General features: G+C 37.8%; 10 protein-coding genes across 10 annotated transcripts; 5 read left to right on the top strand and 5 right to left on the bottom strand.

Annotated features, from left to right (window-relative positions):
* Positions 1–466: 466 nt before the first annotated feature.
* On the top strand, positions 467–2,980 carry C9374_005527 (uncharacterized protein; the record flags this gene model as incomplete). Its single annotated transcript, XM_044695287.1, has 1 exon — positions 467–2,980. One exon carries the CDS (start codon positions 467–469, stop codon positions 2,978–2,980), a length of 2,514 nt encoding a protein of 837 aa, XP_044548004.1.
* Positions 2,981–3,146: 166 nt separating this feature from the next.
* Positions 3,147–5,194, bottom strand: C9374_005526 (uncharacterized protein; the record flags this gene model as incomplete). The annotated part of the gene is made up of 2 exons (XM_044695286.1): positions 3,147–4,000; positions 4,138–5,194. The coding sequence occupies 2 exons, from the start codon at positions 5,192–5,194 to the stop codon at positions 3,147–3,149; spliced, it is 1,911 nt and encodes a 636-aa protein (XP_044548003.1).
* Positions 5,195–5,712: 518 nt separating this feature from the next.
* C9374_005525 (uncharacterized protein) lies at positions 5,713–6,716 on the bottom strand (the record flags this gene model as incomplete). Its single annotated transcript, XM_044695285.1, has 2 exons — positions 5,713–6,454; positions 6,553–6,716. 2 exons carry the CDS (start codon positions 6,714–6,716, stop codon positions 5,713–5,715), a joined length of 906 nt encoding a protein of 301 aa, XP_044548002.1.
* A 3,544-nt stretch (positions 6,717–10,260) lies between these two features.
* Positions 10,261–10,572, top strand: C9374_005524 (uncharacterized protein; the record flags this gene model as incomplete). The annotated part of the gene is made up of 1 exon (XM_044695284.1): positions 10,261–10,572. The coding sequence occupies one exon, from the start codon at positions 10,261–10,263 to the stop codon at positions 10,570–10,572; it is 312 nt and encodes a 103-aa protein (XP_044548001.1).
* A 199-nt stretch (positions 10,573–10,771) lies between these two features.
* On the bottom strand, positions 10,772–11,542 carry C9374_005523 (uncharacterized protein; the record flags this gene model as incomplete). The annotated part of the gene is made up of 1 exon (XM_044695283.1): positions 10,772–11,542. The coding sequence occupies one exon, from the start codon at positions 11,540–11,542 to the stop codon at positions 10,772–10,774; it is 771 nt and encodes a 256-aa protein (XP_044548000.1).
* Positions 11,543–11,805: 263 nt separating this feature from the next.
* C9374_005522 (uncharacterized protein) lies at positions 11,806–13,428 on the bottom strand (the record flags this gene model as incomplete). The annotated part of the gene is made up of 1 exon (XM_044695282.1): positions 11,806–13,428. One exon carries the CDS (start codon positions 13,426–13,428, stop codon positions 11,806–11,808), a length of 1,623 nt encoding a protein of 540 aa, XP_044547999.1.
* Positions 13,429–14,376: 948 nt separating this feature from the next.
* C9374_005521 (uncharacterized protein) lies at positions 14,377–15,982 on the top strand (the record flags this gene model as incomplete). Its single annotated transcript, XM_044695281.1, has 2 exons — positions 14,377–14,802; positions 15,278–15,982. The coding sequence occupies 2 exons, from the start codon at positions 14,377–14,379 to the stop codon at positions 15,980–15,982; spliced, it is 1,131 nt and encodes a 376-aa protein (XP_044547998.1).
* Positions 15,983–17,659: 1,677 nt separating this feature from the next.
* On the top strand, positions 17,660–19,462 carry C9374_005520 (uncharacterized protein; the record flags this gene model as incomplete). Its single annotated transcript, XM_044695280.1, has 1 exon — positions 17,660–19,462. One exon carries the CDS (start codon positions 17,660–17,662, stop codon positions 19,460–19,462), a length of 1,803 nt encoding a protein of 600 aa, XP_044547997.1.
* Positions 19,463–19,588: 126 nt separating this feature from the next.
* Positions 19,589–21,517, top strand: C9374_005519 (uncharacterized protein; the record flags this gene model as incomplete). The annotated part of the gene is made up of 1 exon (XM_044695278.1): positions 19,589–21,517. One exon carries the CDS (start codon positions 19,589–19,591, stop codon positions 21,515–21,517), a length of 1,929 nt encoding a protein of 642 aa, XP_044547996.1.
* A 6-nt stretch (positions 21,518–21,523) lies between these two features.
* C9374_005518 (uncharacterized protein) lies at positions 21,524–22,289 on the bottom strand (the record flags this gene model as incomplete). Its single annotated transcript, XM_044695277.1, has 2 exons — positions 21,524–21,799; positions 21,861–22,289. 2 exons carry the CDS (start codon positions 22,287–22,289, stop codon positions 21,524–21,526), a joined length of 705 nt encoding a protein of 234 aa, XP_044547995.1.
* Positions 22,290–22,317: the final 28 nt, after the last annotated feature.

Here is a 22,317-nt window from a genome sequence, read left to right as displayed (position 1 = left end):
CACCGTAGTCGTACGGGTGTTGTGTCCCACCTCTTTAAATGTATCCTCTCAAATTTCAATATTTATTCAAGAACAGTAAAGGAAGTTTACGTTTTTTGGATCCACTGACATGCTTGGATAAATACAAGTCACTGAAAGCTTTCATCGTTTGGCATTCAAACTACCACTTTAGGTCCCAACCTGGAAATGAATCTACTTCAAGTTCAAATTCGAATCTTGACTTCATTTTCGAAAATGAAGCGTGCGGAAAGCCACCTCACGCCCTGCGCTTACTGAGTGCCAACCTCATCTCCAGCAAAAGGCCCAAAAAAATCTCATTGTAAAATATTACAACTACCAATCACTAGCTTGCTCATCAAGTTTGTTGAGTGTTCGCCTGCGACCAAAAAGCTCGTTTTTCTTCGTTGAAAAAAAAACACCATCCACCAACACTTACAATTTTGAACACACACTTTAAGCTGCGAAAATGGTGAAATTCAGTATTGATGAAATCCGTAACATCATGGACAAGCAACCACAGATTCGTAACATGTCTGTGATTGCTCACGTCGACCACGGTAAATCCACTTTGACCGATTCTCTCGTCGCTGAAGCTGGTATTATTGCTGCTGCCAGTGCTGGTCAACAACGTTTCATGGACACTCGTGAGGACGAACAAGAAAGATGTATTACCATCAAGTCTACTTCTATCTCCCTCTACTATAAGAAGCAACTTGAGTCTGGTGATAGTACTGAATATTTGATTAACTTGATCGATTGTCCAGGTCACGTTGACTTTTCATCTGAAGTCACTGCTGCTTTGCGTGTTACTGACGGTGCTTTGGTCGTTGTCGACTCTGTTGAAGGTGTCTGTGTGCAAACTGAAACTGTGTTGAGACAAGCTTTGCAAGAACGTATTAGACCAGTTTTGATGATGAACAAGTTGGACAGAGCCATGCTCGAACTCCAATTACAACCTGAGGATGCTTATGCTAACTTTAATAAGGCTATTGAGTCTGTGAACGTTGTCATTTCTACTTATAACGATGGTGGTTTTGGTGATCCACAAGTTTATCCAGAAAAGGGAACCGTTGCTTTCGGTTCTGGTTTGCACTGTTGGGGTTTCACTTTGAAGAAGTTTGCCAAGATGTACTCGAAGAAGTTTGGTGTTGCTGAGGAAAAGTTGATGAAGAAATTCTGGGGTGATAACTTTTATGATGTTGCTGGTAAGAAGTGGGTCAAGGATTCCCAAGGTGGTAAATTGCAAAGAGGTTTCTGCCAATTCGTTTTGGATCCAATCTACAAGGTCTTCCACGCCTGTATGAATGATGATAAGCCAGCTTTGGAAAAGGTCTTGCCAGCTTTGGGTATTACCTTGTCTAGTGATGATAAACAACAAAAGGATAAGAAGTTGATGAAGATTGTCATGCAAAAGTGGTTGCCAGCTGCTGATGCCTTGTTAGAAATGATTGTCACTCACTTGCCATCACCAAAGGTTGCTCAAGCTTACAGATATGAACACTTGTACAATGGTCCATTGGATGACAAGTATTGCCAATCTGTCAAGAATTGCGATCCTAACGGTCCATTGATGATGTACGTTTCCAAGATGGTCCCATCCTCTGATAAGGGTAGATTCTTTGCTTTTGGACGTGTCTTTTCTGGTAAGATTAGAACTGGTCAAAAGGCTAGACTTATGGGTCCAAACTTTGAACATGGAAAGAGCACAGACTTGTTCGAAGACAAGACCATTCAAAGAACTGTCGTCATGATGGGTCGTTATACTGAATCTGTGGATGACATTCCTTGCGGTAACGTTGCTGGTTTGGTCGGTGTCGATCAATTCCTCGTCAAGACTGGTACCATTACTGATGCTGACTGTGGAGATGCTTGTCCATTCAAGGATATGAAGTACTCTGTCTCACCAGTCGTCAGAGTTGCCGTCGAACCAAAGAACCAATCTGATTTGCCAAAGGTCATTGAAGGTATGAAGAGATTGGCCAAGTCTGACCCACTTGTCCAATGTACCATCAATGAAGAATCAGGTGAAAAGATTATTGCAGGTGCTGGTGAATTGCACTTGGAAATTTGCTTGAAGGATTTGAGAGATGACTATTGTGGTGGTATTGAATTGAAGATTTCCGACCCAGTCGTTGCTTTCAGAGAAACTGTCACTGAAAAAGGAGCCTTTGATACCTTGACCAAGTCTCCAAACAAGCACAATCGTTTGTACATGCATGCTGAACCATTGCCAGAAGAATTGCAAGAAGATATTGAACAAGGAAAGATTTCTCCACAAGACGACGTCAAGAAGAGATCCAAGATTTTGCAAGATACCTATGGATGGGATCAAGATCAAGCCAGAAAGATTTGGTCTTTTGGTCCAGATCAAAATGGTCCTAACTTGATGGTCGATTGTACTAAGGCTGTCCAATACTTGAACGAAATTAAGGACTCGGTCAACTCGGGATTCCAAATTGCTGCCAAGGAAGGTGCTTTGTGTTCTGAGCCATGCAGAGGTATCAAGTACAACTTGACCGACGTTACCCTCCACACTGACGCTATCCACAGAGGTGCTGGTCAAATTCTCCACACTGCTCGTAGAGGTTGCCAAGCTGCTCAATGCAATGCTGCACCAAAGATTTTGGAACCTATTTTCTTGGTTGAAATTCAATGCCCAGACTCCGTCTTGGGTTCTGTTTACTCGGTCATGAACAAGAGAAGAGGTACCATTGATCAAGCCATCCAAAGACCAGGTACTCCATTGTACAATGTCAAGGCCTTCTTACCTGTCCTTGAATCATTCAACTTTACCACCTTGTTGAGATCTGAAACTGGTGGTAAGGCCTTCCCACAATGTGTGTTCCACCATTGGCAAGTCGTTGGTGGTGACCCATGGGACAAGACTTCCAAGATTAGAGAGTTGGTAGTGGAAACTCGTAAGCGTAAAGGCTTGAAGGATGAGGTTCCAAACTTAGAAGAATTTGCAGACAAGTTGTAATTCTGATCATTTTGCATTCATTCCCTTCATTAAAATCATTATTCTTTGAAATTTGATCCTTTATTTTCACACATTTCAAAAAAATATTCTAGACGGCCAAAAGTGTACAAAAAAATATTCATTCTAGACATCTAGACCGTAACAAGACAACAGACAAGAAAATTTATTACTGCTCATCATCATCACTGTCCGTAATCAAAGTCTTCCTTCTCTTCTTTTTATCCTGTTCCAATCTCACCACAGTGTTACCCCTCTTGCTTGGATTGGACTTTTCATGATTTCCTTTCAAGATCGGATTTCTTGAGGGTAGATACGAAGAATGAACATTCTTGTTGGAGGAAGATAGACTCTTTTCAGAAGAATTGGCGATCTTGCTCGAAGAGGAAGACAAACCAGTATCTTGCTTGACAGCACGATCACGCTTACTTGAAGAGGTCAATGGAGTCACATTCTTGTTCTTCTTGCTGGAGGAAGATTGTGCCACAGAAGAACTTGTATTCTTTCCAAAACGACTCTCCTTATTAGAAGAAGAAGATGACGCAGTAGTCACAATCACATCGTCATCACTATCCGTAATCAAAGTCTTCTTCTTCTTTTTATCCTGTTCCAATCTCACCACAGTGTTTCCTCTCTTGCTTGGATTGGATGAAGATGACGCAGTAGTCACAATCACATCTTCATCACTGTCGGTAATCAATGTCTTCTTCTTCTTCTTCTTGCTGGAAGAGGAGAAAGAGAGAGCCACCTTCTTCTCAATGTTTGGTTGAATATTGTCTGGAAGTTTCTGTGGAGAATCGTCACCACCACCACTCTTTTTCGATGACGGTGTTGTAATGACAATCTTTGGCGATTCAGTCGTCTCTGCTCTTCCTTTCAAATAATCCACAGCGTGAATTACTTTTTGAATGGACTCTGGTAATACTTGCAAATAATCATTTTCACATGAAGAATAACTCAAAACATGATGATCACCAACATTCAGTGACTGGTAAAAATTCTGACCAAGAACCAAGACGAGGCCTTTCAAGTTTTTTACAGTCCAATTGGGGATATGAGTACACGAGTACACACATGTTTTCATTCAAGTGTGGGGTCATATAAGTACACACAATGTAAAGAACATTCCACTTGATCATGAAACAATTAGAACCACCTACCATTGGCAGTGTGAATGGTATCCACTTGATCTTTTAAAAATGTGAAATGATACAATTCCTGTGGTTCCTCAACCTCTGCAATTAGTTCCACTCTTGCTCTCACACTTTGAGGTGGTGTTTTCCCCTGTGGATACTGTTTCTTTTCCAATTCTGGGGCACCAAATCCTAAAATTGCATATCCTGTAAAATAGGACTCGTTGTAAATGACCTCCTCATCCTCATACCATTTGGGAACTCCAGAGACATGATAACCACAAATCATTCCCAAAAACATGACAGCATTCATGATGATTTGATCTACTTGTGTAAAGGACATTCTTCTCTGGTGACTTGGACTCATATGACCATCAGAATATATTGCACCATTCAACAAGGGAGATGCATATTTCATGGGCAATTCGTACACAAAGGATGGAATGGTTTTGATTAACTTTCCTTTCGTTTGATCATGCACATAGAATCCCAATTCTTTCATCAAATTGTTGAATAATGTATGGGGAAAGTGAATATCAAAACAAGCAGGTGCAAATCCTTCTTGAATCCACTGATTAATGAGCTTTTCTTTTTCCTCTTCAGAATATTGAACCTTTCCACCTCCATAATTCATCTTTCGATATTCCCATTCTCCATTCTCCAGTTTTTTAGAATACTTGACAGAGTACCATTGACAATCCTTCTTTTTTGCAATACTTTCCATGAACAATATAATTTCATCTCTCAATTGTGATTCCGTGTAATGGAGTGTGAGTGCACAATTGTCTTTCCATCCATCCCCTAACAAGGCACCAATGATCATGAATACTTTTCTTAACACGGTATCTTGAATGTTTGAAGTGTTGAGAAAGGAGGATATAATTTGAAGAGCATCCACTACTGCTGGTGAGAGAGGAAAATTGATTGGAATGGAAGTACGTCGTAATTCATTGATAGAAGTCAAAGAAGGAACAAATGTGAGGTAAGTGTTTTTTATTGTTTCCTTCACTTGTTCCAAATCATTTGGAAATAGCTTCTCCAGCGTGTTCAAATATCTCTTGACACTACCATTAGGCAAGTTCATTCGTATTTCATCCTTCTTCCATGTTTCAAGGACCCTCTCTTGTGCAGCAATTTTGGTGCAGTCAGAAAAGTATCCATCACCAATGTCGTCACATCCTGCGAGGGGTGGAAGAAATCGCCCATCCTAGCACACAGCTAATAATTTGATTGCATCTGGATAGTAATTTCCAGAGCTTTTTGGAAATGAGGATATCTTGGGCGGGCTGGACTCGCTGAAGCGGCTGATTGCTAATAAAAAAATTTTTATTTTAAAAAAATGAAAAGCATACACCAACAACAACATGGCCACTAACACTCGTGGCGATAGTAAACATGCTGCACGGCATTTCATTACCTCACACAAGTCGAAGAACTGTTCATATCAATTTGATTAATTTTCGAAATGTGATTAATTTTTGGATTTGAAACTCAGGTGAAGGTCGATGATGTCAAAGATTGGACCAAGTTTTGGACTGCTGTGAAGAGTTGAGAGTTGGTTTGGACGACGATTGGGAGAAAATATTTTCGGTGATGGCCCGTCTAATTCCCCCTCCATCCTGCCGACAATTTGACCAGATTTTTTGTTCTCAATTCCTTATTCAGAGTTACTGGCACCCATTTGGCCACCAATTCCTTCTTGTCATTCACAATTTGAGAAGGAATGAAAAAGGGATTATCATTACCAAACTCTTCATAGATTCTAACAAGAGACATTTCCTCGAGGTGAGACATTTCACATCTTCGAATCCACATTTTAAGAGAGCCATTCAGTGAACATTCTCGACCATAAATTAAGGAAAAACACAGAGAGTGGAATTGTGTAATGAATTGGTTATCGATGTCAAAAAAAGCAATAACCCTCTTCAGCTTGTCAAAATCCAAGTCTGATTCTGAGCACGTGATTAATTGTGGAAATTTCATACATGCCAAACCATGTAATTGACAAAAATTAATCAATTCCTTGGCCAACCCGAATTGTTCAGCATATTGGAGAGAGGTCAAGTTTGGTATATGGTTATTGGAAATGTATCTTAATACAAATTTTTGGACAAGTTGTCTGATCTTGTCTGAAGATTGAATCCAAAATTTGGAAAAGAATTCCTTCTCTCCAAGAAAGGCATAAGCGAGTTCAGGGGTAATGTACTTCTTCACTTCATTCAAGACATCTTGATCTTCATGAGAACACTTCCCCAATAATTCATTGAGATAAGGATTTTCCTTGAGTTGATATTTGTTTTTCAATTGAGCCTTGTATTGTGCAACGTTTGGCAAAAACTTGTCCCTAATTCAAGAGTAACGAATTTTCAAACCATGGCGGTACATAATTCGGCGAGAGTCCAAAATAGTCTCAGCTTTAATTTTTACAACCATCATACCTACCAAAACATGCATTCATTTGAAAAACGAGAAACATGATTCAAAGAGACAAATTCACACATCGTAGCGTGGATATGGGTCACAATATGAGTCAATGTTAGGGCTGACTTGGAAGAGATTTGTTGTTGGGTGTGTTGGAATTTGCAAGCCACGCAATTGAAATACATTGGATGTGTTGATTTTTTATTTGATGATATTCTTGCCTATAACACACTCCACGTATTTAAGGCTTTTAATGACTCTCTTCATATTGTAGTAATTAAGCGGTAAGAACAATGTTGTTCTTCTAGGAATGTAATAAATTCAGGCGGCAAAATAAATGCAAGCCTTGCTTTAATGACACTGGTGATGAAAGGTTGTAAATTGATAAAAAATAAATGGTTGATGGAGAAGATCATGAGAAACGACAACTTACGAGAAAGAGGATGACTACTTTGATGACATGGAATAACTTTGGCTTCTTGATGATGTGTCAAACAGAGTGGTCAAAGAGGTTCTTGTGGCGGTCAATGTTGTATGAGGTTGTGTTGTGTTGGAAGACGTAACGGTGGTTGTAGCAGTCACAACAGATGAGCCTTTGTTCTTGTTGTCTAACAACTCCATTCATCAATTATTCACCACGGAACTCTTTTTTTCTCCCGAGCCAACGACAACTGTTCTCGCATCATTCGAATTTGATTACTTTCAGTTTGTTTTCCACACTTTAGCATCGAACTCCATTAGCTATAGTACCTACAGCATTAACGTAATCTTAGCAACGAGATGAATAGCTCTTCCATTGGAGTATCAACTTCATTCGTTCTCAGCACTTGCCTGTTTATTTATTTATTTTAATATTAATTCGGAATGGTTGAACGAACGTTATAGCATTCTCAACATGAACTGACCAAGCCATGATATTATCTAATCTCTTCACAGAAATATCGTTATCCTATTCAGATATTATGAAGAAAGTGTTGAACGATTGAACTAGTTTGCTGGATCTTGAGACGTAAATTTTGTGGAAAGAACTACATTAGATTGGATTTCTAACGATATGTCAACACCATTCCAGTTTTTTCCTCAGAGTGAAACAATATCAAAACGATAAGAAGAGCAGTGGACAATATCAAGTTGCAACAAGAGTGTACAAGTAATCCACAACATTGGTCAACATGTAATCCTTCATCACGACACAAGTTGTTGTAGTGATTTTGAAGTGATTGAACAATATTCTTTGGCATCTAGTTTAAAAAAGGACTGTATGGATGAGACAAGATTTCATCATAGTTTGTTTGTTTCGTTGTGACAACAATTATCACTTGACGAACTTAATTGGGAATACTAATTAATCATTAATGCTTTTGATAATGAGGAGCTTGGCGTCATCATAGTACTATGAGTCCTTGACACAACCTTGAACAATAATTTTCCTCTTGCAATTGCCACTGATGCCTTAAATGTCAAACGAGGACTTCTTGTCATACTCTACTGATAGCCACCCAGATGATAGCCACCAACCCAATCTTGTAATTGTTATCACTAAGACTCACGATTCGACCAATTCAAATATCAAAAAATCGTAGCACAGCCTAGTAGTGTCCCTATTCATCACTCATTATTTTTCACACAACTAACTCAAAACAAAGGTGATGAAAACTATTGATGCATTTTTCAGTTGGAAAATCAAGTACTGGATTTCTATGAATTTTTTAGAAGTCAGTTGTAGAAAGTAACAACTGGAGCATTCTATATGGTCGTTACAAATGCGGGTTTATCGAGACCATCATTTCGATTCATCCTGGATTTTCGAATGGTGGAATATAAGTTTTTCTCTCATATTAGACACGTTGCTCACTACTTGAAACTTTTTAAGAAAGATGTTCGAATTTCGCTTCCTCCTATTAAGTCTCGTTCCAAGGCCAGTCTCTCTCCCAAGTATATTCTAGGACAAATTTAATTTGGAATGTTGGTTTACATTTACACTTGCATGGTTGATGTGTTGACGTTAGCTTTCTCTCATTGTGACTATAATTATGGATTTCCTTAATGTTTCCTAGGTGGACCATTTGTATTAGAAAAATGCAGCCTCATTTTGCTCAAACCGTAGAACTCTATAATACATCTCTCGTATTCGTTTTACAACAATGTGAATCCCAACCGGTTAAATCGAGAGTCCAACAGAAAATCGAGAAAATTTAAGTTACCATTTCGAAGGCAAGTTTAATAGAGACTGGATTTCTTGACGTAGTCAACTCTGGTATTACACCATTCCTACACCGTTAAGATGTACAACTCGTCAATGATGAATGTAAGATTGAAACACATCAATGATGATCTACAGATATGCCAATAAGGATCTCAAAACTCTCCAGAAAATTGAACAAGAGAATATTGGAAGCTCTCTCGGTTTAGACACACCAGCCCCAATCATCGTCAACCCAAATACTTCTCGTCAATGTTTATGGAATGCATGTTAGCTCTAACGTCCTAGTCAGCAAATTCAATCATAACTGTGAAACAGGTCTCATATTAGTTAGAAGTTGCGATTTTCTCTTCCCAGTCTACAACGCAACACAGATATACCTTTACAACCCCAACATCGAGTTCAGATGAGGCATTACAGCACTCAGTTCTTTAAGGACAGATGATGGAATATTTGATCATCTAATTACAATTTCAACTCTTTGATCTGTCAAACAGATGTAAAGAATGCTAAAGATCCGACAAGTTTACAAAATCTGAAATGTTGATTTGGTACGAAAATGAATTATGATGGACATTTTGGATTTGGAGGAAATAGCGAAGGTGTTGAATAGGTTTAACTTCGATTCTCCTTCGAAATTACTCAAACAGTAGGCGATTTGAGCAATCCTACTCAGGAGACAATTGATCGAATTTTAAGGTTATATATATTCCACCCCTACGAAGTGTCGAAGACTGGTTGATTAGCCTTGAAGATGGATATCCCTCAGTATTTCCTCTCAGTCTCGTCCTGCTAGTATTATCATATGGTAAACAAATTTGCGACTATAGGTTCAGCTGTCACAATTCACTCCACAGTTCATTAGAACAATCATTGCAGTTTCGGACGATGTGAGAAACAACTCAATCAGCTGTTGTGTCTTTATATTGAAGCTGATCCCAACCAATAATTGACATTATTTTGTCGTAAGCTTGAGGGATATTACTACCTCCCGATTAGCCCTCCTCTCACTGGTTCTCAATACGGCTCAGAGTAACTGGTATTCATGTTCCAAGAAGTTTATTTATATGCGAGCCTTAGACACAATTATTCAACTAGTTCCGATTATTTGGAGATGATTGTCTTCAAAGTGTAAGCAATCTGCTTCACCTTTGTACAGTTTTAAGTGTAATTGTTTCTCCACGTCCTTCAGCCCGCAAGGATTTCGATATCTTATGATCTCTACTCGTGATTGGTCGTGGTATTCAGTTTCAAATGGTGGTCGACTCAATCCAAATACCTTGCTAGACTAGTAGAAACCGTATTGTTCAGAACCATTCAGTTCTTTTCGCTGAGATGGAAAGAGGGTGGCTAAATTAACAAGTTGATTTGGAGGAATAGTTTAAAGTTTCTACAAAGATCTGATCTTTTGTATACAGCAAGTAGCGACCTCATTAGCTCCTCTCGCATCTTTAATTTGATCACCACACGTAATCCACAACAATCTCCTCAAATATCCGAATTAATTTGCAACACGATGAGATAGGATGCATTTGAAATTGCAACCATCCTTCTCGAAAAATTATAATGATCACTTGTCCACGCACCCTAGAAAGAGCAATGACAATTCTTCCCATGCTTCATATCCACTCCACATCATTGACGGTACAGGAGGACTTGGAGGAAACACCATTGGATTTCTGAGAGCTCTTTGGAAATTATATCCTTCTCAAGTTTTAAATCAAACCCGAATGACTATGATAGAATTAGATGCTAAACGCTACGAATGTGGAAAACATAATGTTGAACTCTTTGTCAACGATTTCAATGAAAAGAATCGAGCTGTCTCTTCACAGTAGGCTTATGCTAGCGTAACGTAGTGGTTTCCTTCCCAATTTCTGCTTCACTCGATTACCCTGGAAAACACCGTCTTTTGATTAGTGTCACCTGTCACTGTGTAGCGAAGGTGCGTCCACAACCAAAAAACAGTTGTTTGCTCGACCACCTCTTTCTCTTTCATAGTGGACACGTATTTTGATTATGGTTTTTAAAAAAAAATTATCTGATTGTATTGTTTATCGCCAACTGAGCGAACAGCTGTTGGTTTGCTTTCTTACCACTCCGTTTTGGTGCAGCGTCGTCGTTTCTCACCACTCCGTTTTGATGTTGTGTTTGGGTGTGAGTATTATATGGATGTGTTAAACGTTGAGAATTAAATATCACATTTGATTGCATTGATTGAAGAAAATCCATCACCGGTTGGGATGACCTTCCGATTGTGCCAATTGTGTGTTCCGATGATTGAAAAACTTGATCAACAGCGCCTTCCATTAAAATTTCGGATGAATTTCCACAGGGTGAAGAAGAGTTAAATTGCGAGGGTTGATCCTGAGTTGCATTTTGTGAAACACTTGGTTGCCTGTAATGCAAATAGTTGCTGTAACTCGGAGCTCGTTGTGGTTGACTTGTTGTGATCATATTTATCACAGAGGGAATAGTAATTGGTATGACAGGAGGAGATTGCATTGCAACGCTTACATTTTGAGAGTTTCCGAGAAAAGGAAGATTGGTTGATTGCTTTGCCTTTTTCCTTCCACAAGTATTGACATCATCCGTTCGGCTTTGTTTCTTGGAACTTTTTGATATCTGTTGTCTCTCATCACTTTCAAGCAATTCTGGGTAATGTTGTTGAAGACACTCCAGTGCTGTTCGGTCGTCTGTGACAACCTTAACGATTTTCTCTATTTTCGTCTTATTTGATGGTGTTTTCTTTGATCTGATAGACTTCCATGCCTCAATGTTAATTTTTGCTAGAATAGTAGTAAGCATTCGACCTGCTAACTTTTTGAGATTTTACTTTAGCACCTTGAATCTAGGATCGACATTGGATTTTGAATGGTGCACAATATTAATTTCATTGGTGCCTAAATTTTTTAACTGTTGGAGCGTGATTGTGGAATAGACATCGTTGCGTAATTCACTGAGATACATGTAATCCAAATTTTCAGAGGGAGATTTGGTCACCATTTTAAACTCCAAACATTCATCCGATTTCAGTATTACGATTTCTTGCTTTTCAGTGAGAGCATGAATTATTGGGATGTTCTCCATAGTTCCTTATAATCATCACAAAGAAAGCATGCTTGATTCCCTCCTTGCTTGTTATTCAGAACTTTTTGTAAGAACGGAGCATCTCCTTTGATTTTTGTAATCCTGACATTAAATAGATACTTTTCCCCCTTATATTCAGCTTGAATGGTGTTTGTTCCAAGTTTAAAAAAGCTCTCTCCCACTTTTTGGAGTACCTTAGTAAAGTGCTTACTGGAATCTTTGAAATATCCCATCATAGAAATATGTTGTTGATTTACAAATTGTTGGATTTTACGATCTTGTTTAAAAGTAGCGCTCAATCCATGCAGCAATCCAATGCTTCCACAAAACATTGAATTATTGTGCCCCATGTTTCCAGTTGAGTCTCCCCACCAAGCGGCACAACAGTCAACAGGTTCTTTTTTCGCTTTTTCTAAAGTTTCACCCGTAAAACAATCATGATCAAGGCAGCTTATTAAAATATATTTAAAATGCTCAAGAATATCTAATTCTGCTCCTAATATTTTCCCATTATCTTCGACGATTGTTTTTGGGGTAGGGATTTGTTGTAAATTTTCCTTTCTCATATTTGTGACATCGAAAGCCAAGTTTGCTCTTATTCCGTTACATGAATGTTTTTTCCCTCTCATCCTTGTTGGCGTTATTGAATTAAACCCGTATTTGTGAAATAACGCTCTGACGTTGTAAGCAATAGATCCTTTTGATATCGTGATATTAAATTGCTTCAATAACGCTTCTCCAATTCGCCCCCAAATTGATTCAAAATTCACGAGATGTTTTTCAATAATTTCTTTTCGCTCAGTATAAAATAACATGTTCCCTCCACTTATATCATAAAAATTTGATGCATCTGAAATGGCCTTATGAATGTCATTTGTAGATTTGTTTAAAGTGTTCATATAGAAAGCAAGAAGATTCAAAATAACCTTGTCTGAAATTGGTTCAAGTTTGGAGTTTAACTTTTTCATTGTGCGATCGATTTTTTTTCTTGATTCAATATCTTCATTATTTTCCTCAAACAATACTCGTTGAAGCATCTTAATTTGATTTGAGGATAAATTAGTGCCTTCTAATTGTGAATTTCGGTCCTTAATTTTTTTTTTTAATTTCGCAACTATTCCTTTAACACCAGCTCGGACTCCTCTTTGATAATTTGTTGATCGTAAATCTCTGAAATATGATCGCATTTGGGAGTGAGTTAATAAATGAGAGACATTTCCTCCTACTTTGAAAAATTGGTCTAAAACTTGTTGAGCGGTTTCATTGGCGTCATTAGAGGTCATATCTGAAATAGGTTTCTCTAATTTTGCAAATGGAGTCCCTATTCCATTTTGTTCTGCAATAAAAGTGACATGTTCCGAACTGATATTTTGAATATCAATGTTAGAAGTATTGGAAATCAAAATCCTGCTTTCGAACCGACATTTATGCTTTGAGATGTTGGTGAGTGATACTGATTTAAGACAAAGTGGACAATCTCCGAATAACCTTGATTTACAATTAGGAGTTGGACATTTAGAAGGTCTTGTTTGAAAAGTAGAAGAACACTCTTTGCAGTGGATGTGTGTGGTTTGATTAAAGTCAACAAGGCCAAGCTTGCCCATTTTTTCTTGTGTTTAATGGAATCTAAACACCCAGGTTCGTCACTTTTCAACCAGCTATTTTCGTGTGGCCAGATTTTCGCTGGACTAATTCTAGTCCACCCCTCCAGCGAAACTTGGCTCAGGCCAGCGAAAAAACCCGTTACTATCGCATAAGCATATTGTGTTGTGATAGATAATTTTTTAACATGGTGGAATGAATGGAAAAATTCCATAACAAAAAATTCATCCCACCATGCCAAAAGTATCCAATCAGAGAGTATTGGAAGATCAGCAACCTCTGTGGACTCCTCTCAGCTCCCTCTCAGCAAAACTTTTATCTTTTTTGATATTCCTTGGGGTAATGAAGATTTTTGTCAACATTCAGTCATTGAAGATTTGTATTTTCTAAAGCCTACAACAACCATAGATCCTGCAACAACATCCAACTCTCATACCAATGTGGGTGGCACTAGCGCGACTTCCCAAAGTACTAATCCATCTGAATGTTCCTCCTCCTCGAACACACTTCAGATTAGCCAGTGTGAAACAAATCACTCGTGCACTGTTGAATGACGACAGGGTTCAAGGAGTGGCTTTCAAAGTGCCTTTCAACTTTTCCGAGTCGAGTGATGATTTTGCCAAGCATTGCCATGTTGAATATGTGGTCATGAAGAAAGTGAAATACCTGTTGGTCCTATGAGCGAGCACATTGGAGCATGCTAAAGATTGTTGCCCGATCTTGTATGATTTGCTTTTTGATCGATCATGATTGAGTAAAAATTGTTTTGCTTCGCAGCCTTGTCGTTTTTTGATTTCATTTCCAGAGAATGTTTCGTTTTATGATGAAATCAATGTGTATTCAAGGTTTTAAAAATTGTTGAATGAAATCAATGCCTTCCCATAACAGCCAGGCCACACACATCAAGCAGCTAAAAATACCTTGAAAAAAAAATTTACAAATACTCAACAATGTCCGAACCGCTATCATCGCCTTCACCGGAATCATCATCTTCACCAGAATCATCATCGTCAGCATTATCACCAACATCACCTTCAGCATCATCTTCATCCCCAAAAAAACGAAAAAAGAATGAGAATTCTACCTCACACAAACTAAAGAAAATGAAATATCAACTATTGCTGGAGAAAGAAAAAACAAAACAGGAGGAAGAAAAAACAAAACGCGAAATAGAAACAGAAAAAGAAAAAACAAAGCAGGAGGTAGAAAAAACAAAACGTGAACAAGAAAAAACTAAACAATTACAATTAACTCACAAATCTACATCCAACCTATCAACTCACTCATATGCTAGTATTTATAATTCAAAAAAAAACCAACACCACATTACGGTTGTCGATGAAATGGAACTCAAGAACTGGATTACCCATAGCCAGGTTAATGATGATATATTAAACCTTTTCACACCTATAAACAGTTCAGCGGAGAGTGAGGTCCATAACACAATGACATGATCGCTTCATCATCAAATAAAAGACTTTAGAACAAGCAATGCTTCTTCAAAAATACGAATTACTGAATTGATGTCTGATGGTGTGAATTTTATATCGGTAAGATAGTCATAGAGAAGATGAAGATCAGAATTCGTTTCGTGGATGTATGTTGATGTGGTTGTTTAGCTCCACATTTGAATTCATTTCGGTCAAGGATAACATGCCAAAGCTGTTCGGAATTGTTGTTGTTTTGCATTTTTATTGTTAAAAATTTTATTCGTTTTGAAGCCAAAAACAACCGCCAAAATCCATAAACATCCGGATTCTGGAGGATTCTGGATTTCCACAAAGTTTGGGAAGTCAGCAGGAGCTGGCAGCCGTCCTTTTCGGCTGTTTGCTGCGGCTGCAGGTTTGAAAGGGCCCTCCATCCTTCCTTTCGGATGGCTACACTTCTTTGGTTTTTGAAGTACCTGATGGAAGGGTTGCTAAAATATGTAAAACGCCCGTTTATACTAATTTGTTTGAGAACGAATATCAAACGTTGAATACTCTCAAAAGCTATAATATTGATGTCCCTCAAGTAGAAAAACTATGTGAAGGAGTTTTACAAATGGAAAAATTTAATTGCATAGAAGATACAGATACCCCAACCAAACAAGAATGTTTGGACTTAATAGACTTATTGCAAAAGGTTCATTCAAGGGGAATTTGCCACAGAGATATTAGACCTGATAACATTATGAAGAATGGAAATGATGGAAAATTAATATTTATTGATTGGGGCTTTGCATGTAAAGCTGACGAAATGACACAGTTTGCCGGAACAGTTTCATTTTGCGCAGATGAATATTTAGAATGTATTGTTCATCCTCATGGTTTCAAATCTTACAAAACAAAATATGATTGTGAATCGTTATTGAAGACATTTTGTTATTGGGCTTCTAGCAAAAAATTTCATTCCGTTTCTAGAAATGAATTTGACAAAGCAAGAGAAGCAAGAAATTTTTGGCGGCAGTTCGATGAACTTAATTTCAAGACCATTGTTTATCAGATAAGGAATGGCACTGACCCGTACGCTGCACTAAAGTCATTCTGGCAAAACAACACTAATCCTTCCTTCTGACATTTGAAACACCTATCTTAGTTTTTTGAAATGGAAATGGCAATAGATTGGAGAAAATTGTGACCTTTAATACAATACACTGGCACTTAAGATAAAAAATTTGATGTTTATTAAACTTTGCGCCAGTGGCAACTTAAGATAAAAAATGATTATTAAAACCATACGCAGACAACATTTAATGTCAAAGTGAACACTGGGAGACGAATAGTTCCTCCATCCATTCAAATGTCTTCGTAGTCTTCGTCATCATTGGACAATACTTCATCCATTCCTTCTTCGTCAGATTCCAAATTTGAAGTGCCACCTTGTTGTGGAGAGAGAGTCGAATTCGTTTGAAGCGATTGAAGACCCTCTTCATCATGAAAATAAATCAATAACAACTTCTCTCAGATTTGAAGTGTGGTTTGGACTTGAAGTGTTAATGCCTTTCACACCTGGCATTGTAAAGCATTGACTTTTCGTGAAAGGACACACATGCTTCTTATCCACATAGTCAGCATATTTGTTTTCCTTACTTTAATGATAGATTGACCCAATGGCAGTCAATGAAATGTAGGATCCTGTAAGGAATGGATGAATAACCTTCGATACCTTTGTTGTATCGCAGTGCATGGCCGTCAAATTATGAGCGACTTTGGTAAGTGATAGTCGCAACGTCTTTGTAAAGCATTTTTCTGAGTTGCAACATTTTGAATCACTAAATTCTCATCCAAAAAGCTATATTCATTCAAACTAATCATTCGAACTCAAGATATAATGTAGTTCAGTGTTCATGTTTCTTTGAAAATAGGTACCATCATTATCTGTGGTGTTTCCAAAGAGGGTAATAATCGTTCCAATTTCATTAATGTTTTGGAACCAGTTTCTATGGGATGTTTTCTTTCAAAGGGCCTAGTGTTCATGCGACCGAACTGCCAGACGTCAATGGACCTTGTCCGAACTCTCCAACTTTTTCTCAACTGAAGATTCAAAGAATAAAATGCACAGTTTATTTTTTCCATGTTTTTGTTGTTCATTTCTGAACGGGTTGAAATTTGAATACCAAGTTGGGCGCAGGCGAAACACGGTTGGATTTTAACACAATGCGGAACGGAATGTTGGCTGAGTATTTCAACGCATTAATTAACTATTCTCAACATCGTCCAAACTCTCGGTTTGGCTGTTTCTTGAATGGTGTAAGACATTCTCTCTCAAACCAAAGTCGAAACTGCTTTTGCTAATCCAAATGTCTCATATTCTTTTAACTTTCAGAAATATTACTAGTCTTTCATGATTTCACTGTTACGATTGCTTGATGTTTATGAAATGCATTCTTTTCTTGAAGGAATAGAATGTCTTTTGATGAAACCATCACGTTCTGCGTTGTTTTTTATTTCTTTCTTTCAAGAGGACTGTTCAAGAGATTCATTAAAGAGGATGTAGAGAGGTTGAGAAAGTTTAGCCTGTTGAATTGTGAAGAAAGAGTGGGAAGCGGAAACTGATTGGTAACCAAATATTTTTTGAAACGGAAAAACTGTGTGGCATCAACAACTTGTTCTCATTACGAACTCTTTTTCTGAAACAACAAGTTTAAAAATCAAGAAACAAACCTAAGAGTGCTTCTCTTCCTTTCAACCAAGCTTCTGGAGTGATTCAAACCACTTGCCAATGAATAACATCGAATCCAATAACCACTCAATGAAACAAGCTCTTCACTTGGATGACACCACTGAGGAAGAGACACACCAAGGACTTTTGAGAAGAGTCCGAAAGCATTTTCAACACAATCATTCAAATTTGTCCCTTCTCTCCCTAACATGCATCTGTATATTGGTTCTATTCGAAGTCATGTGTCTTCTCAGTGCCATGATCTTCCTCACCAATCGTAACATGTTCTTTTTAACAAAACAACATAATAATATTGAGCAACCCAAACAAGAGTCATCCAACGCACAATCCTATCAACCACCTCCATTACCTCTCTATCAAGAAATACCTCAACACCAATCTCCCTCCACTCAACCATTTCCAGTAGCACCTCCAAAACCATTAAGTCATGTTCAGATCGAAGAATGTGTCAGGATGGAACAAGCAGAAATGTTATATCTCTTTATTAATTATTCCGATCATCCACCAGTACTTGGACAACGATATCTAGAGATGGAAACTGCATGGCCAAAGTTTTATCCTTCGACGGTGAATGTCAATGTCAATAACGCATCGAATTTCAGAACAGTGCAGTCTCCACACGAACAGGACAGTGGTTCTTCTTCCTATTCTTTCCTCCCATCTTCAACTTCCTTGTCCACTCCAAATATACCCTCAAAAGAATATGAAACAATGAGTGAGAGTAAGAACTCTGTTCCATCGAATCAGGTAAAGGAAACAGAATTTCGAACGTATTTTGAACAACACAAAATAATTTTCCAATTCATGAGTTTTCAATCTCCTCTGAATGAAGATCTGGATGCATGGAAGAATTCCATGAATGAACTCAATTTTGTCATGAATGCAGACAAATATGACGAACGGAACATGAAGAATGAACATCACTTACCCATTTGGCTTCGAGTATTTCAAAGAACACAACCATTACATCAAGTACTGCAGGCCATTTGTCACGTTCACAACATTAACGAATCCATTCTCATTGTTACCATCGACGGTAATGGTTTTTTTGATGTCCTTCAAGAATTAACGAAAGTACAATGTGTGAAAATGAGAATTTACTTTCATGCCTTTCATACCAATTTGAAAACTCTCCTCAACAGTTATGAACCCAACTTGTTTGATGTTGGAATGTTGTTCAAGAAATCTGTCAAATTATTAACACATGCCATGTATGGTCTGTATTTGGCCTTTGTCAAATACCAATATCCATATGTCATTACTTTGGAAGATGATATCCAACCATTACCTGATTTTTACAATTATCATCGATCCTTATATACTCTCACGTTAGAGGATTCACCTCAAAATCCTTACTATACTGTGTCTGCGTATGCTCATGGTCGGTATCATCACTGTCGATACATTTCAGGATCTCTCTTCTCTGAAAAGCTCTTTTCCAAACACGAAGAACAAGAGTTTGAAAACCAACAACGACAAATCAAAGAATCTACCAAAACCATTCAATGTCGAATGCAAGACACTGATCAATTAGTATTGGAACAATACCACGCCATATGGGGAAGTGGAATTCCACGAAGAGTTTTCCAGAGACTTTGGCAAGTATGGATCTCTGCCACTGTGTTAAAGAAACATTCACAATACTTTTTAGGAGTTTTATTAAGGGATTTGAGACAACCTCATGAAAGAACCATTACACCATGTTCGAATCGAATTACACGATTAGCCAATACGGGTGAAAATGGAGAGGATGATAACAATGAGAGACGATATTGGACGCTTTCGGCTGCACCTTGTACCAAGTATCAAAATGAATCAAGTGTGAAATTTTGGAAATACTCTCAACGAAAGTATCAAATTCTGAATGAATAAACACTAACTTGTACCGACCTTGCTTTTCTTTTGAAAATTTTTGAATAGGATCATTAGGAATGTTTTATGCGCATGTTTCTGTATGAACTCTGCAAATCGAAAAGCAAAGTTTCCGAATTAAAAAAAATGAAAACAACGAATCACAAAGGCTACGATACACAGTCAAATGCTCATCTGGCCGTTGATCCGATCACACCAAGCAAGAAGAAGGAGAGTCGTAAGATATTGCAAGCATATTATGGTGAAATAAATTGGGCTCTAGAGATGGTCGAACCGACCAAGAAGGAGGAGGAGAAAGAGGATTCAACATCGTCCAAGAAGAAGAAGGAGAAGAAGGACGATTCAACGGTTCCCAAGAAGAAGGAAAATCGTAAGATATTGCAAGCATATTATGGTGAGATAAATTGGGCACTAGATGAAGATCCGATCGAACCGACCAAGAAGGAAGATTCAACAGTGTGCCCAACAACTAAACCACCAAGACCATCTTCTAAACCTATTAATATTCACAAGATGAAAAAGGAATCATCACAAGAATCTTCATCATCAATTCACCCATCTTCACTTCCAAACACGAGCAGTTTGAAAGGTCATCACAAAGTCGCAAGTCACGAACAACAAATGAATTCCGATCATCATACAACAACCGGAGTCAACACGGAAAAGAACCATCGATCAACCACTACCTCTACTACTAACAAGAACATCAAGCATGAAAAGTCAAATACCTACAGTGGGGATAGTAACCCACAACCTGTAGATTCTAGATCAAGGGCCAAATCATTTCAGCAATCAACCCAAAAGGCCACACCCCTCACTAACGAATCGTCGAAACGTAGTAAGCCACTACCAACCATGACTGACGAAAAGGAACTGCTGGACTCATATCTTAGAAGAAATTCAAAAATTGAAGAAGACAACAAACAGAGTCCAGTCACACCCACTTTGTCAAGCACACCACCCACCTCATCTCCAAAAGATCAAAAGATCACCTCACCTCGTCAGAAAAAACTCCAACAACAGCTTAAAAACACTCAACTTAGTACAAGCGCACCAAGCTCATGTTTACATCCTAGCATTTCCAAAGAGCAAGAGACACTTGACGAAGTATTGGATGAACTATGCATGAGATTTATTATTAACTGTCCTTATATGCATGACTATGGAACTTCAGGTTTTGAGAGATTATTTTTTCAACTCGAAGAAGCATTTTGGTTTTATAGTGACTTCTTCAGACAACAGTCGCTGCCGAAGTTTAAATTTGTTGAATTTTGTGAAAAAATGTTAGCCAGACATCCTCACCTACTAATTGATCTACAACGTTTTACTCGTGACGTATTCCCAAATGCTGACAACTCTATAGATTTGAACGTTGATACACTTGTACAGAAATTCTTGGATTACAAAACATCAGTTCCAGTATACGGTTGCGTCTTACTGAACGAAGCTATGGACAAGGTTTTGCTTGTTCAAGGATATAATACCAAGTCCTGGTCTTTTCCTAAAGGAAAGATCAATCAGTTTGAACGAGAATCTCACTGTGCAGCTCGAGAAGTATATGAAGAATGCGGATACGACCTCCGTGACAAAATTTGCGAGTCTGACTATATCGAGTTAGAACAAAACTATGAAAATAGTTTACCAAAGCACAAAGATCAGTACAAGCACTCAAATCCCTATACAAAACTATTTATTGTTTCAGGCATTCCTGAATCTACCAATTTTGTGACGAGAACCAGAAAAGAGATTTTAAAAATTCAGTGGTTTTCGATCGATTATTTAGTTGGCACATGTAACGCAAAGCAAAGTACTTTAAGAACTTGGTTGGTTAAACCATTTTTATCCAAGATTAAAGAATGGATCAAGAAAAAGAAAGTAACACCCTCTGGTAGCAATACGCCAACTAAAAATCAAGCAAGACAACGTAGTTTAACTGCTCCAGCTATCTCTATACCAACAGAGAACATGAAAAAAGGTACTGAAACGAATGGAGCTTCTCCATTACTTTCTTTTGTGTTCAACACTGAAGAGATTGTAGAAAACTGTCAACAGTAAATTTATCTACTCCTTCTTTTTGTCTGTTCCTCTTTTCGGCTTGTTGTCTTCATTACTTTCGTCACTTTTGAACAAGGATTTGCTTGCAGAGGCAGTGTCCCACGACTTTTCAAAAGTATTGGTATCCACCTTGTCTCTAGTGAGCTCTAGTTTCATTTCATCTTCGGCTGACAAATTTTTGAAATTCCATTTGTATGTGGTTCTTTGCTGATGAGAAAGATCACTACTATGTACACCAGAAGGAGCATAGTATTTGCTACTCAATTCCCCCCTATTCCATTTCTAGAATATCAAAACGATTAAATTGCAGATCACAAACATTCCTTCATATTATTAAAATTACCTTAATAAACTTTTTAAAATATTTCATAATTTCTTCTGTATTTTGCAAATCATCTTCCACTCTCTTTTTTTTGTGATTCAACAGCCACAACTTAAATTCTTGATGTTTCTTGTAATAATCGTCCATAGTTAATTTTTCACGAGGTAATTGTTTAAAATTTGATTCTTCGTCTCCCTTCAACGACGTTGTATTATAATTTCCGCTAGCTGCTGTGCTACTACTACTTGATGATGGCTGACTCACCAACAATTCATTGTTTTTCTGTTTTTTTGTAAATTGTTCATTACGCTCCGATCGTTCAATTACATCCTCCTTTTCTTTAGGATTGTGTTTAGTATCATTCGATAGAATTGATGGTGCTTTTTGTTGTTTATCTGAATGATCATCAAATTTACGTTTCTTATCGTGTGATTGATTGTTTTTGGACATTTTTTTTGTAATTTATTAATTTAAAATT

Source organism: Naegleria lovaniensis, assembly GCF_003324165.1.
Source record: "Naegleria lovaniensis strain ATCC 30569 chromosome Unknown tig024, whole genome shotgun sequence".
Taxonomy (NCBI): domain Eukaryota; phylum Heterolobosea; class Eutetramitea; order Acrasida; family Naegleriidae; genus Naegleria; species Naegleria lovaniensis.
This window is presented reverse-complemented; position numbering and strand designations above follow the sequence as displayed.